Source organism: Symphalangus syndactylus, chromosome 13 (genome assembly GCF_028878055.3).
Source record: "Symphalangus syndactylus isolate Jambi chromosome 13, NHGRI_mSymSyn1-v2.1_pri, whole genome shotgun sequence".
NCBI lineage: Eukaryota > Metazoa > Chordata > Mammalia > Primates > Hylobatidae > Symphalangus > Symphalangus syndactylus.
In genome coordinates this window covers 32,395,028-32,407,394 of record NC_072435.2, presented here as the reverse complement: position 1 = coordinate 32,407,394, position 12,367 = coordinate 32,395,028, and the positions used below count along the sequence as shown (strand labels likewise).

Genomic DNA, 12,367 nt, shown 5'->3' with positions numbered 1-12,367 from the left:
CTGGAGCGCAGTGGCACGATCTCAGGCCCTGGAGATTTGCAACCTCTGCCTCCTGGGTTTAAGTGATTCTCATGCCTCAGCCTCCCCAGTAGCTGGGATTACAGGCACCGAACCATCATGCCCAGCTTTTTTGTTTTTGAGACCGAATTTCGCTCGTCGCTCAGGCTGGAGTGCAATGGTGAGGTCTTGGCTCACTGCAACCTCTGCCTTCCAGGTTCAAGCGATTCTCCTGCCTCAGCCTCCCGAGTAGCTGGGATTAACCGGAAGCTGCCACTACGCCCGGCTAATTTTTGATTTTTTTTTTTTTTTTTTGACACACAGTCTTGCTCTGTTACCCAGGCTGAAGTGCAATGGCGGGATCTTGGCTCGCTGCAAGCTCTACCTCCCGGGTTCACACCATTCTCCTGCCTCAGCCTCCCGAGTAGCTGGGACTACAGGCACCTGCCACCACGCCCAGCTAATTTTTTGTATTTTTAGTACAGACAGGGTTTCACCACATTGGCCAGGCTGATCTCAAACTCCCGCCTGCCTCAGCCTCCCAAAGTGCTGGGATTACAGGCATGAGCCACCATGCCCGGCCTACATTTTATTATTTCCTCCCTCTGTTGCCCAGGCTGGAGTGCAAGGGCACAATCATAGCTCACTGCAGCCTGGAACTCTTGGGCTCAGGTGATCCTCTCCCCTCAGCCTCTCAAAGCTCTGGGTACTTTTGTAAGTATTTTAAATGTCCATAATGCAAACTGCAACACTAACTGCTGAGCATAGCCCGCCCCCCGCCCAAATGCTTGAATTTTGAAAAATAATGACCCCATTTCTCTGTCCAGCTACATCTACCCCCCCACCCTCTGCTCCCCTTGATAGTGTAATTCCTCGAAAGACTTGTCTATGTATGATATGTTTCCTCCTATTCTTTCTGGATCCACTCCAGCCTGGCTTTTGGCTCCCACAGCACCAGAAATGCCCTGATTTAAGGCCACCAGTGACATCCACAACGCCGAATCCAATAGCCAGGTCTCAGTCTGACTGTTAATGAGCCTACATGCTGATGCCGCCTACATTTTGTTTTTTTTGAGACGGAGTCTCGCTTTGTCGCCCCGGCTTGAGTGCAGTGGTGCGATCCCTGCTCACTGCAAGCTCCGCTTCCCGGGTCCACGCCATTCTGCCGCCTCAGCCTCCCGAGTAGCTGGGACTACAGGCGCCTGCCACCACGCCCAGCTAATTTTTTGTATTTCTAGTAGAGACGGGATTTCACCGTGTTAGCCAGGATGGTCTCGATCTCCTGATCTCGTGATCCGCCCGCCTCGGCCTCCCAGAGTGCTGGGATTACCGGCGTGAGTCACCGTGCCTGGCCAATGCCACCTACATTTTTATTTCAACCTGTTGACCCTGATGTCGAGGGACATATCAAACACCAGGTATAATATATCCAAAATCAACTCCTGATCCCTCCCCAAGCCTGTTCCTTTCCCCACACTTCGCATCTCAGGTGACAGGTATCCATCTTCCTGCTTTGGGCCATCAGCTCAGAGTTTCTGGAAACTGCTCTGTCACATCCCACCTAGCCAGAACCTGGCTTTTTCTCACCACTCGGCCAGGGCTGCCATGAGCTTTCATCTGGATTACTCCAGCTCTCCTAATTGCTCTCGTTTCTGCTCATAGTGCACTCCTGAGGAGTTATAGTCATCCTTATTTTCCTTCCTCTTCTCAAAACCCTCCACGGTTCACCTCCCTCCTTTTAGATGTCAGGCCTTTTATGATCTATTCTCCTCAATCACCTCCACTTTTTTTTTTTTTCCGGAGACAGAATCTCACTGTTACCCAGGCTGGAGTGCAGTGGTGCGATCTTGGCTCACTGCAACCTCTGCCTCCCGGGTTCAAGTGCACCACCACACCTGGCTAATTTTCACCTCTACTTTTTGATCTCATCTCTTCCACCTTCCCTCAGCCACAGGCCTCCTCATAGGTCCTCTCACATGCCAGGTAGTCCTGCCACAGGGCCTTTGCACTGGCTGTGCCCTCTGCCTGGACACAGACTCCATCCCTCACTTCCTTTGAGGCTTTGCTCAAACACCACCTTCTCAGTGAAGGCTTCCCTGATTACCCCATAGAAAACTGTAACACGCTCACCCTCATACTTGCATGCCACCTTTCCTTTTTTTTTTTGAGACAGTCTTGCTCTGTTGCCCAGGCTGGAGGGCAGTGGCGTGATCCTGCTCACTGCAACCTCCACCTCTTAAGTTCATGTGATTCTTCAGCCTCCGGAGTAGGTGGGATTAAAGGTGCACCATGCCCAGCTAATTTTGGTATTTTTAGTAGAGACGGGGTTTCACCGTGTTAGCCAGGATGGTCTCCATCTCCTGACGTTGTGATCCGCCCGCCTCGGGCTCCCAAAGTGTTGGGATTACAGGCGTGAGCCACTGCGCCTGGCCCGTTTGTTTTCTTTCTTTTTTTTTTTTTGATAACTGTCCACTGCCACAAGAATGGAGCTCTTTTGAGGAGGGTTTCTTGTGTCTTCTTCACAGAAGAACACTGCCTGGAATATAGGATATGATCAGGAGAATCTGCTGAAGGAAGACATGGCTTGCCTCTTGGGGTCAGGACAAAAGCAGAAGGGGCCTGTGAAACACAGATGTGTACATGCTGTCGTGGTGCAGAAGGGAGGGTGTCCCAGACGCAGAGCAAAGACCACAAAGATTTAATTTAAAATCACAGTGTCTCAGCTGGAATGCCCCGTCCATAGGGGGCACCCTTGCAAATTAAAAGTTCCTCAAGGGGCCCCTCCAGGCCCAGCAACAAGGGGTGAGCAGGGCCCAGCTGCGGGTTTGGCAGGCCTCTGGCCCCTCCACATGATTCTGGAGAGGAGGCCCAGCTCTCAGGTGCTAGCTGGGACAGGTTCTGCCGCCGGCACTGCTTCTACAGGCTCCTTCTGCACCAGCGTGGGCTCATCCTCACCATCCTGGGGAGGGTGGACCAGAACCTTGTCTAAGATGCCGAACTCCTGGGCCTCCATGGGGCTCATGTAGCGGTCCCTCTCCATGGCGGACTCTGGTGGGGAAGCAGGAGGTGAGACACATTAGGGTAAGAGCAGAGACCCGGGGCCAGGTTTGGGTCCTGTTTTGGCCTGAATGTTCGTGCCCACCACCCCAAGTTCATATGTTGAAGCCCCAACCCCCAGTGGGATGGGGTTTGGAGATGGGGTCCTTGGGAAGTCATTAGGAGAGATGGGGTCAGGGGCCCCCTGATGGGATTAGTGGCCTTATAAGAGGAGACACCATTGCACTTGCTCTCTCTCCACCATGTGAAGACACAGCGAGAAGGCGGCCATCTGCAAGCCAGGAAGAGAGCCCTCACCAAGAACCGAATCAGCTGGCACCCTGACCTTGGACTTCCCAGCCCCCAGAACTGTGAGAAATAAATCTTTGTTGAGGTCTGTGGTGTTTTGTTAAGCAGCTCCAGCTGACTCAGACATGGACTCATTCTGCAGTGCCTCAGTTTCCCCTAGGTATCAGTAAAATACCAATTTCAATTTTGTTTTTTAAAAAATTGTTATTGGGCCAGGCACGGTGGCTCACACTTGTAATCCCAGCACTTTGGGAGGCAGAGGTGGGTGGATCACTTGAGGCCAGGAGTTTGGCCTCATGTTTCACCATTGGCCTTCAAAGTTTCACCATGGCCAAATGGTGAAACCCTGTCTCTACTAAAAAACACAAAAATGAGCCAGGTGCAGTGGCACATGCCTGTAATCCCAGCTACTAGGGAGGCTGAGGTATGAGAATCACTTAAACCTGGGAAGTGGAGGTTGCAGTGAGCTGAGATTGCACCACTGCACTCCAGCCTGGGCAACAAAGCGAGACTCCATTAAAAAAAAAATTATTATTGATGTATAATATACACCCAGGAAAGGGCATGATTCGTAAATGTCTGGTGGGATGCATTTTTAGACTGAACATGCCCTACAGGACCAGCACCCAGACCAAGAGATGAAATATTGTCAGCACCCCTGAAACCCCACTTGGGCCCATGACAGTCACTAACCCTTGCCACCCCTTCCTCATGCCCCAAAGCAACCACTCCTCTAACAGCATAAATTAGCTCTGCTTGTTTTTATAGTTTAAATAAATGGAATCACAGAGTGTTTATTCTTCTTTTTTTTTTTTTTTGAGACGGAGTCTTGCTCTGTCACCCTGGCTGGAGTGCAGTGGCGTGATCTCGGCTCACTGCAAGCTCCGCCTCCCGGGTTCACGCCATTCTCCTGCCTCAGCCTCTCCGAGTAGCTGGGACTACAGGCGCCCGCCACCACGCCCGGCTAATTTTTTGTATTTTTAGTAGAGACGGGGTTTCACCGTGGTCTCGATCTCCTGACCTCGTGATCCACCCGCCTCGGCCTCCCAAAGTGCTGGGATTACAAGCGTGAGCCACCGTGCCTGGCCTATTCTTCTTTCATGCAACATATTTGCAAGATTCATCTGTGATGCTGTGGAACATTCACTTTTTTTTTTTTTTTGGAGACACGGTCTCACTCTGTCACCCAGGCTGGAGTGCAGTGGTACAATCTCAGCTCACTGCAACCTTCGCCTTTCAGATTCAAGCAATTGTCATGCCTCAGCCTCCTGAGTAGCTGGGATTACAGGCGCGTGCCACCACACCTGGCTAATTTTTGTATTTTTAGTAGAGACGGGGTTTCACCATGTTGGTCAGGCTAGTCTTGAACTCCTGACCTTGTGATCTGCCCACCTCGGCCTCCCAAAGTGCTGGGATTACAGGCGTGAGCCATGGTGCCCAGCTAAAATTTTTTTTTCTTTTCTATGAAATGGGGTTTCACTATATTGCCCAGGCTGGTCTTGAACTCCTGAACTCAAGTGATCCTCCCACTTCAGCCTCCCAAAGTGCTGGGATTACAGGTGTGAGCCACCGCACCTGGCCTCATTTTTTGATTTTAATAAAATTATGGCTGGGCATGGTGGCTCATACTTGTAATCCCAGAACTTTGGGAGGCTGAGGCAGCTGGATCACTTGAGCTCACAAGTTTGAGACCAGCCCGGGCAACATGGTGAAACCACGTCTCTACAAAAAATACAAAAAATTAGCCAGGCATGGTAGTGCATCCCTGTAGTCCCAGCTACTTAGGAGGCTGAGGCAGGAGAATTGCTTGAGCCTGGGAGGCAGAGGTTGCAATGAGCCGAGATCATGCCACTGCATTCCAACCTGAGTGACAGAGCCAGACCTTGTCTCAAAAAAAAAAAAAAAAAAAAAAAAAAAAAAAAAAAAAAATTTTAGCTCACTGTAACCTCAAATTCTTATATTCCACAGATCCTTCTGCCTCAGTCTCCTGAGTAGCTGGGGACTAAAGGCATGAGCCACTACGCCTGGCTAATTTTTTAATTTTCTTTTTGAGACGAAGTCTCGCTCTTGTCTCCCAGGCTGGGGTGCAATGGGGCAATCTCGGCTCACTGCAACCTCCGCCTCCCGAGTTCAAGCGATTCTCCTGCCTCAGCCCCCAGAGGAGCTGGGATTATAGGCGCCTGCCACCAGGCCAGGCTAACTGTAGTATTTTTAGTTGGGACGGGGTTTCACCATGTTGGCCAGACTGGTCTAGAACTCCTGACCTCAGGTGATCCATCTGCCTCGGCCTCCCAAAGTGCTGGGATGACAGGCGTGAGCCACCACACCTGGCCAATTTTTAAATTTTCCTTTTTTTTTTTGGAGACACAGTCTCGCTCTGTCACCCAGGCTGGGGTGCAGTGGCACGATCTTGGCTCACAGCAAGCTCCGCCTCCCGGGTTCACGCCATTCTCCTGCCTCAGCCTCTCCGAGTAGTAGCTGGGACTACAGGCACCCGCCACCACGCCCGACTAATTTTTTGTATTTTTAGTAGAGACGGGGTTTCACCGTGGTCTCGATCTCCTGACCTTGTGATCCGCCCGCCTCGGCCTCCCAAAGTGCTGGGATTACAAGCGTGAGCCACCACGCCCGGCCATAATTTTCTATGGAAACGGGGTCTCCCTATGTTGCCCAGGCTGGACTCGAACTCCTGGGCTCAAGTGATCCTCCTACCTTGGCCTCCCAAAGTGCTGGGATTACAAATGTGTGCCACCACACCTGGCTGATTTTTTTTTTTTTTTTTTTTTTGAGACAGTCTTGCTCTGTCACCCAGGCTGGAATGCAGTGGTGCGATCTCAGCTCACTGAAACCTCCACCTCCCAGGTTCAAGCGATTCTCATGCCTCAGCCTCCAGAGCAGTGGGGATTATAGGCACCCACCACCATGGTTGGCTAATTTTTATATTTTTAGCAGAGATGGGGTTTCGCTATGTTGCCCAGGCTGGTGTTGAACTCCTGGCCTCAAGTGATCCACCTGCCTTGGCATCCTATAGTGCTGGGATTACAGGCGTGAGCCACCACGCCCAGCAATATTTTTAAAGGGCTTAGAACAGTGTTTCTTGGCTGCAGGCAATTCTGCCCACCAGGGAACACTTGGTGATGTATGGAGACATTTCTGGTTGTCACAGTTGGAGGAGAGTACGGGCGTGGAGTGGATGGAGGCCAGGGATGCTGCCACACATCCCGCAGTGCCCGGGTTAGGAGTGGAGTGGCGTGATCTCAGCTCACTGCAACCTCCACCTCCCGGGTTCATGCAATTCTCCTGCCTCAGCCTCCCGAGTAGCTGGATTACAAGTACACCATTTTTAGTATTTTTAGTAGAGATAGGATTTCACCATGTTGGCCAGGCTGACCTCTGGGATGGTCCCCCCATCGCAGAGAATGATCCAGCCCTGAAAGTCCGCAGGGACCGGGTGGAGAAGTCCTGGCTTAGAACAACGCCTGGTCCGTCTGTGCACAGACCAGGATGAAATGAAGGAGGGTGCTCACCGATCACCTGCAGGCTCTGTTTGGTGTGCTTGGCGTAGATGTTATAGAGCTGCTTCTTGAGCTTCATGATCTCCTCTGCCTGGATGGCAATGTCTGTGGCTTGGCCCTGAGGGACATCCAAGGGGAGTGAGTGGGTAAAGGTTGGCATCAGTGTCAGCCCCTCACAGGGAGGCTGGAGGTGGCACTCAGGAGCCCTCCCTGGGCTTTGGGCTTCCGGTTTGAGGCTGGTGGGCTGGGGTTGTGTAAATGCCCCGATACCTGCTTCAGTCTTGCCACTACCAGGAAGGCTTTCTGAGTGGATTAAGTATATGTTATTATTTTCTGCATCTGAAGCCTTGCAGACTGGGAGGAACAGTGTCTCTCTGTCTCAGCATTAGCTAAGCCTTTTTTTTTAAGAGATGGGTTCTTGCTATGTTGCCCAGATTGGTCTCAAACTCCCGGCCTCAAGTGATCCTCCCGTCTCGGCCTCCCAAAGTGCTGGGATTACAGGCGTGAGCCACCACACCTGACCGCCTTTTTTTTTTTTTTTTTTTTTTGAGACAGAGTCTTCCTCTGTTGCTGGGGCTGGAATGCAGTGGTGCAAGACAGCTCATTGCAGCCTTGACCTCTCAGGCTCAAGCAGTCCTCCCACCTCAGCCTCCTGAGTAGCTGGGACCAGAGGCAAGCATAACCACGCCTGAGTCATTTTTTAATTTTTGGTAGAGATGGGGTCTCACCATTGCCCAGGCTGGTCTTAAACTCTTGGCCTCAAGTGATCCTCCTGCCTTGGCCTCCCAAAGTGCTGGGATTACAGACGTGAGCCACTGTGCCCAGCTGAAGCTAATTCTTAAGAGATAGCAAACAACTCCTCAGTGCACTTTCTTTTTCTCCCTTTGTTGTTTTGAGACAGTCTTGCTCTCTCATCCAGGCTTGAGTGCAGTGGCGCAATCTCAGCTCACCGCAACTTCCACCTCCTGGGTTCAAGTGATTCTCCTATCTCAGCCTCCAAAAACAGATGGGATTATGTATTTTTAGGAGAGACGGGGTTTCATCATGTTGGCCAGGCTGGTTTCGAATTCCTGACCTCAAATGATACATCTGCTCCGGTTTCCCAAAGTGTGGAGATTTACAGGCATGAGCCACCACGCCTGGCCTTTTTTTTTTTTCTTCTTTAATAGAGACGAGGTCTCATTATGTTCCCCTGGCTGGCCTTGAACTCCTGAGCTCAAGTGATCCTCCCGCCTCTGTCTCCCAAGGTGCTAGGATTACAGGCTTGAGCCTCCACATCCAGCCCAGCCTGCACATTTTAAGACATCCACTCCCAGCTGGGCGCAGTGGCTCACACCTGTAATCCCAGCACTTTCGGAGGCCGAGGCGGGTGGATCACGAGGTCAGGAGATCGAGACCATCGTGGCTAACATGGTGAAACGCCGTCTCCACTAAAAATACAAAAAAGTAGCCGGGCATGGTGGCGGGCGCCTGGAGTCCCAGCTACTCAGGAGGCTGAGGCAGGAAAATGGCATGAACCCGGGAGGCGGAGCTTGCAGTGAGCTGAGATTGTGCCACTGCACTCCAGCCTGGGCAACAGAGCAAGACTCCGTCTCAAAAAAAAAAAAAAAAAGACATCCCCTCCCACACCTGACTTCCACCCAGTCAGTCCTTCTGTCTAGACCCTGTCCTGTTTCCCAACAGCAGCTCGCGTGTCTGGCACTCACCCGGGCACCTCCTGAGGGCTGGTGGATCATGATACGGGAGTTGGGGAGCGAGTGGCGCATGCCCGGGGTGCCGGCGGCGAGAAGCAGGGAGCCCATGCTGGCGGCCTGGCCCACGCACCAGGTGCAGATCGGGTTGAGGATGTACTGCATCGTGTCATAGATGGCCAGGCCCGCGGTCACCACACCACCTGTGGGCGGGGGAGCAAGTGAGGGGCTGGACCAGCTCCCCCCGACCCTTTCCCTATTCCATCTCCTAACCCTGGGGAGGGTGGAACAGCTGCAGCCCCCCTCCTTTTTTAAAAATTAAGATGGCCGGGCGCAGTGGCTCACACCTGTAATCCCAGCACTTTCGGAGGCCAAGGCGGGTGGATCATGAGGTCAGGAGATCGAGACCATCCTGGCTAACATGGTGAAACCCCGTCTCTACTAAATATACAAAAAATTAGCTGAGCATGGTGGCAGGTGCCTGTAGTTCCAGCTACTTGGGAGGCTGAGGCAGGAGAATGGCGTGAACCCGAGACGCGGAGCTTGCAGTGAGCTGAGATAGCGCCACCGCACTCCAGCCTGGGCGACAGAGCCAGGCTCCATCTCAAAAAAAAAAATTAAGACTGGGTTTCACTGGTTTCACTATGTTGCCCAGGCTGATCTCGAACTCCTGGGCTCAAGCAATCCTCCCAAAGTGTTGGGATTACAGGTGTGAGCCACCATGCCCAGCCAAAAGCAGCTTTATTTTATTTTATTTTTTTGAGACGGAGTCTCGCTGTGTCGCCCAGCCTGGAGTGCAGTGGCGTGGTCTCGGCTCACTGCAACCTCCACCTCCTGGGTTCATGCAATTCTCCTGCCTCAGCCTCCCGAGTAGCTGGATTACAAGTACACCATCACGCCTGGCTAGTTTTTGTATTTTTAGTAGAGATTGGGATTTCACCACGTTGGCCAGGCTGCTCTCAAACTCCTGACCTCAAGTGATCAGCCCACTTTGGCCTCCCAAAGTGCTGGAATTACAAGCGTGAGCCACCGCATCCGGCCTAGAAGCAGCTCTTTAAAGCAGGGTTCACAAACACAAATGCTTCCAGGGGTTGGGAGGTGACAAAAACAGGTGACACGGACCAGGTGCGGGCAAAAGGCAGAGCGCTTGCTTTACAGTCAGCTGACTCTTGCCACATGTGCCAGGGGACCCACGGGACCAGATCTACTAAATTTCCAAGAGAAACTAGAAATCAGGCCAGGCGTGGTGGCTCATGCCTGTAATCCCAGCACTTTGGGAGTCTGAGGTGGGTGGATCACTTGAGGTCAGGAGTTCAAGACCAGCCTGAATAACATGGTGAAACATCATCTCTACTAAATACAAAAAATGAGACAGGCATGGTGGCACATGCCTGTAATTCCCAGCTACTTGGGAGGCTGAAGCTGGAGAATTGCTTGAACCCAGGAGGCAGAGGTTGCAGTGAGCCGAGATTGCGACACTGCACTCCAGCCTGGATGACAGAACGAGACTCCGTCTCAATAATTTAAAAAAAGCCTCCATCATAAGTGCTCAATCAAAATTGATTACTTTTTTTGGGGAGGGGGAAAAATCTACCAATTATTATTTTTGAGATGGGCTCACTACAGCCTCAACCTCCTGGGCTCAAGTGATCCTTCTTCCTCAGCCTCCCGAGTTGCTGGGACTACAGGCACGCGCCACATTGCCCGGCTAATCTTTGTACTTTTTTTGTAGAGATGGGGTCTCACTATGTTACCCGGGCTGGTCTTGAACTACTGAGCTCAAGCAATCCGCCCGCCTCAGCCTTCCAAAGTGTTGGGATTACCGGTAATGAGCCACCGTGCCCGGCCTAAAATCTACCAATTTTTAAATGTCAGCCGGGTCAGGTTGGCAGAACAGTATGTGCAGAATCAAAGAGGCCACATCCTGACTTGTGAACCGAGGCTCAAAAGCCAGCAACAGGCACCTTTTGGCGGTTTCAAGCCACTTCTGGAACTCTGACGCTCTGCACCCTTTCCCAGAGACAGAGCATCCCTGACCCAGGATTCTGGTCCCCTGAGTCACCTGTGTGCCCTGACGAGTGTGCCCCTGGCACCCAGGAAAGCCCCTGCTCACCAGGGCTGTTGATGTACATGTGGATGGGCTTCTTGTTGCTCTCGGATTGCAGGAAGAGGAGCTGTGCGATAACAAGGCTGGCAACGCTGTCATCGATCTGCAGGTGGAGAGGGCAGGGGTGTCCCCAGATTCGGGGTAGGGAGAGAGTTTTAAGGGAGGCTGGGGATGGGTCAGGGAACCAGGAAGGAGGACCAGAGCCCAAGTAAAAGGGGTGGGGAAGAATTTAGGACCCAGAAGGGGATGGGGAGAGAGTAGTGGAGAGGACCCAGGGGGTTTGGAGCACAGGAAGGGAGTCAGGGGGCTCAGGACACAGGAAAGGAAGGGGTCAGAATGGCTGGGGAGAGTCTTGAGCCTAGGAATGAGGGGAGCGGTGCCAGGTGTCAGGAAGGCAGTCGGAGATTAAGAGGCGAGGAGCAGAGGAGAAGGGGTGAGGAGCGGGTGGGGGGACCGGGAGCCAGGAGGGGAGTCAGAAGGGGAGGGAAGGGGGTTAGAAGGGGAGCGGAGCCTGGGGGAAGAGTCTGGGGCTAAGGAAGGAGGGGCGCAGGGGGTCTGGGCAGGCGCTTGGGAGAGTCCTGGGGAGGGTCCCGGCGCGGGGCGCTCACCGGGCCCATGACGCACACGATGCGCTCCCGCAGCAGCCGCGAGTAGATGTCATAGGCGCGCTCGCCGCGACCCTGGGAGTAGAAAGATAGAGGTGAGGGGTCGGGGGCAGCCAGCCGATCCCCACCCAGCCCGGAGTCCCCGAGCCGTGTCCCCGCCCGGTCGCCGTACCGTCTGCTCCACCACGATGGGAATGAGCGAGAGAGCCCGGGCCGCCGTCGCGTGCAGGCTCCGCTGCAGGGCCAGGCCGTTCTGGGGTGTCCGCTGCGGCGGCCGCTGCGCTGAAAAATGAGCGGCGAGGCGAGGCCCCAGCGCGGGGTACCTGCATGACGCCACCCGGGCCCCCCCCACCAATATTCCGGGCCACATCCCTCCGCACGCCCCGGTCGGCTTCCGTCCGATGGCGGAACTACAACTTCCGGCGTGCTTTGCGCCTGGGAGTCCTCTCGCTAGGCCGCCCACTTCCGGGAGTCTGGGCTGGCGCCATTAAGGGTGGGGCGGGGATAGGGGCGGAGCCTGAAAGGGAGGAGCCAGTGCAGTAAATTGAGTGGGCGGGGCTGGAGAAGTTTCAGAGTCTCCAGTTCGAGTCCCCTTACCGACCAATTCGTCTTCGTTTTCTTTTTTTTTTTTTTTTTTTGAGACAGAGTCTTGCTCTGGGAGTCTCGCAGAGTCACCCAGACTGGAGTGCGGTGGCACGATCTTGGGTCACTGCAACCTCTACCTTCTGGGTTCAAGCCATTCTCCTGGCTCAGCTGCCCCAGTAGCTGGGATTACAGATGCGCACCACTGCACCCGGCTAATTTTGGTATTTTTAGTAGAGATGGGGTTTCACCTTGGCCAGGCTGGTCTTGAACTCCTGACCTCGTGATCTTCCCACCTCGGCCTCCCAAAGTGCTGGGATTACAGGCGTGAGCCACCGCGCCCGGCCTTGTCTTCGTTTTCTACTGTTTTTGCTTTATTTTATTTATTTTTATTTTTTTGAGACAGAATCTCACTCTGTGGCCCGGGCTGGAGTGCAGTGGTGCCATCCTAGCTCAATGCAGCCTCAAATTTCTAGGCCCAAGCGACCCTCCCTCCCACCTTGCTCTCCGGAGTAGCTGGGACTA

General features: G+C 53.3%; 1 protein-coding gene across 1 annotated transcript; it reads right to left on the bottom strand.

Moving 5' to 3' along the window:
* Nucleotides 1-2,678: 2,678 nt before the first annotated feature.
* CLPP (caseinolytic mitochondrial matrix peptidase proteolytic subunit) lies at nucleotides 2,679-11,730 on the bottom strand. Its single transcript, XM_055238275.2, has 6 exons — nucleotides 11,433-11,730; nucleotides 11,264-11,335; nucleotides 10,662-10,758; nucleotides 8,564-8,751; nucleotides 6,870-6,975; nucleotides 2,679-3,045 (listed from the first exon to the last, which is right to left on the bottom strand). The coding sequence occupies exons 1-6, from the start codon at nucleotides 11,628-11,630 to the stop codon at nucleotides 2,873-2,875; spliced, it is 834 nt and encodes a 277-aa protein (XP_055094250.1). The 5' UTR covers nucleotides 11,631-11,730; the 3' UTR covers nucleotides 2,679-2,872.
* Between the last annotated feature and the right edge of the window lie 637 nt (nucleotides 11,731-12,367).

Excerpts from the sequence above, each read along its gene's own strand:
- CLPP (XM_055238275.2), bottom strand. The coding sequence starts at position 11,630 with ATGTGGCCCGGAATATTGGTGGGGGGGGCCCGGGTGGCGTCATGCAGG. Across the intron at positions 11,336-11,432 it reads CCATCGTGGTGGAGCAGACG|GGTCGCGGCGAGCGCGCCTA; the intron begins GTACGGCGACCG and ends TTCTACTCCCAG. Across the intron at positions 8,752-10,661 it reads CATGTACATCAACAGCCCTG|GTGGTGTGGTGACCGCGGGC; the intron begins GTGAGCAGGGGC and ends CCCCGCCCACAG.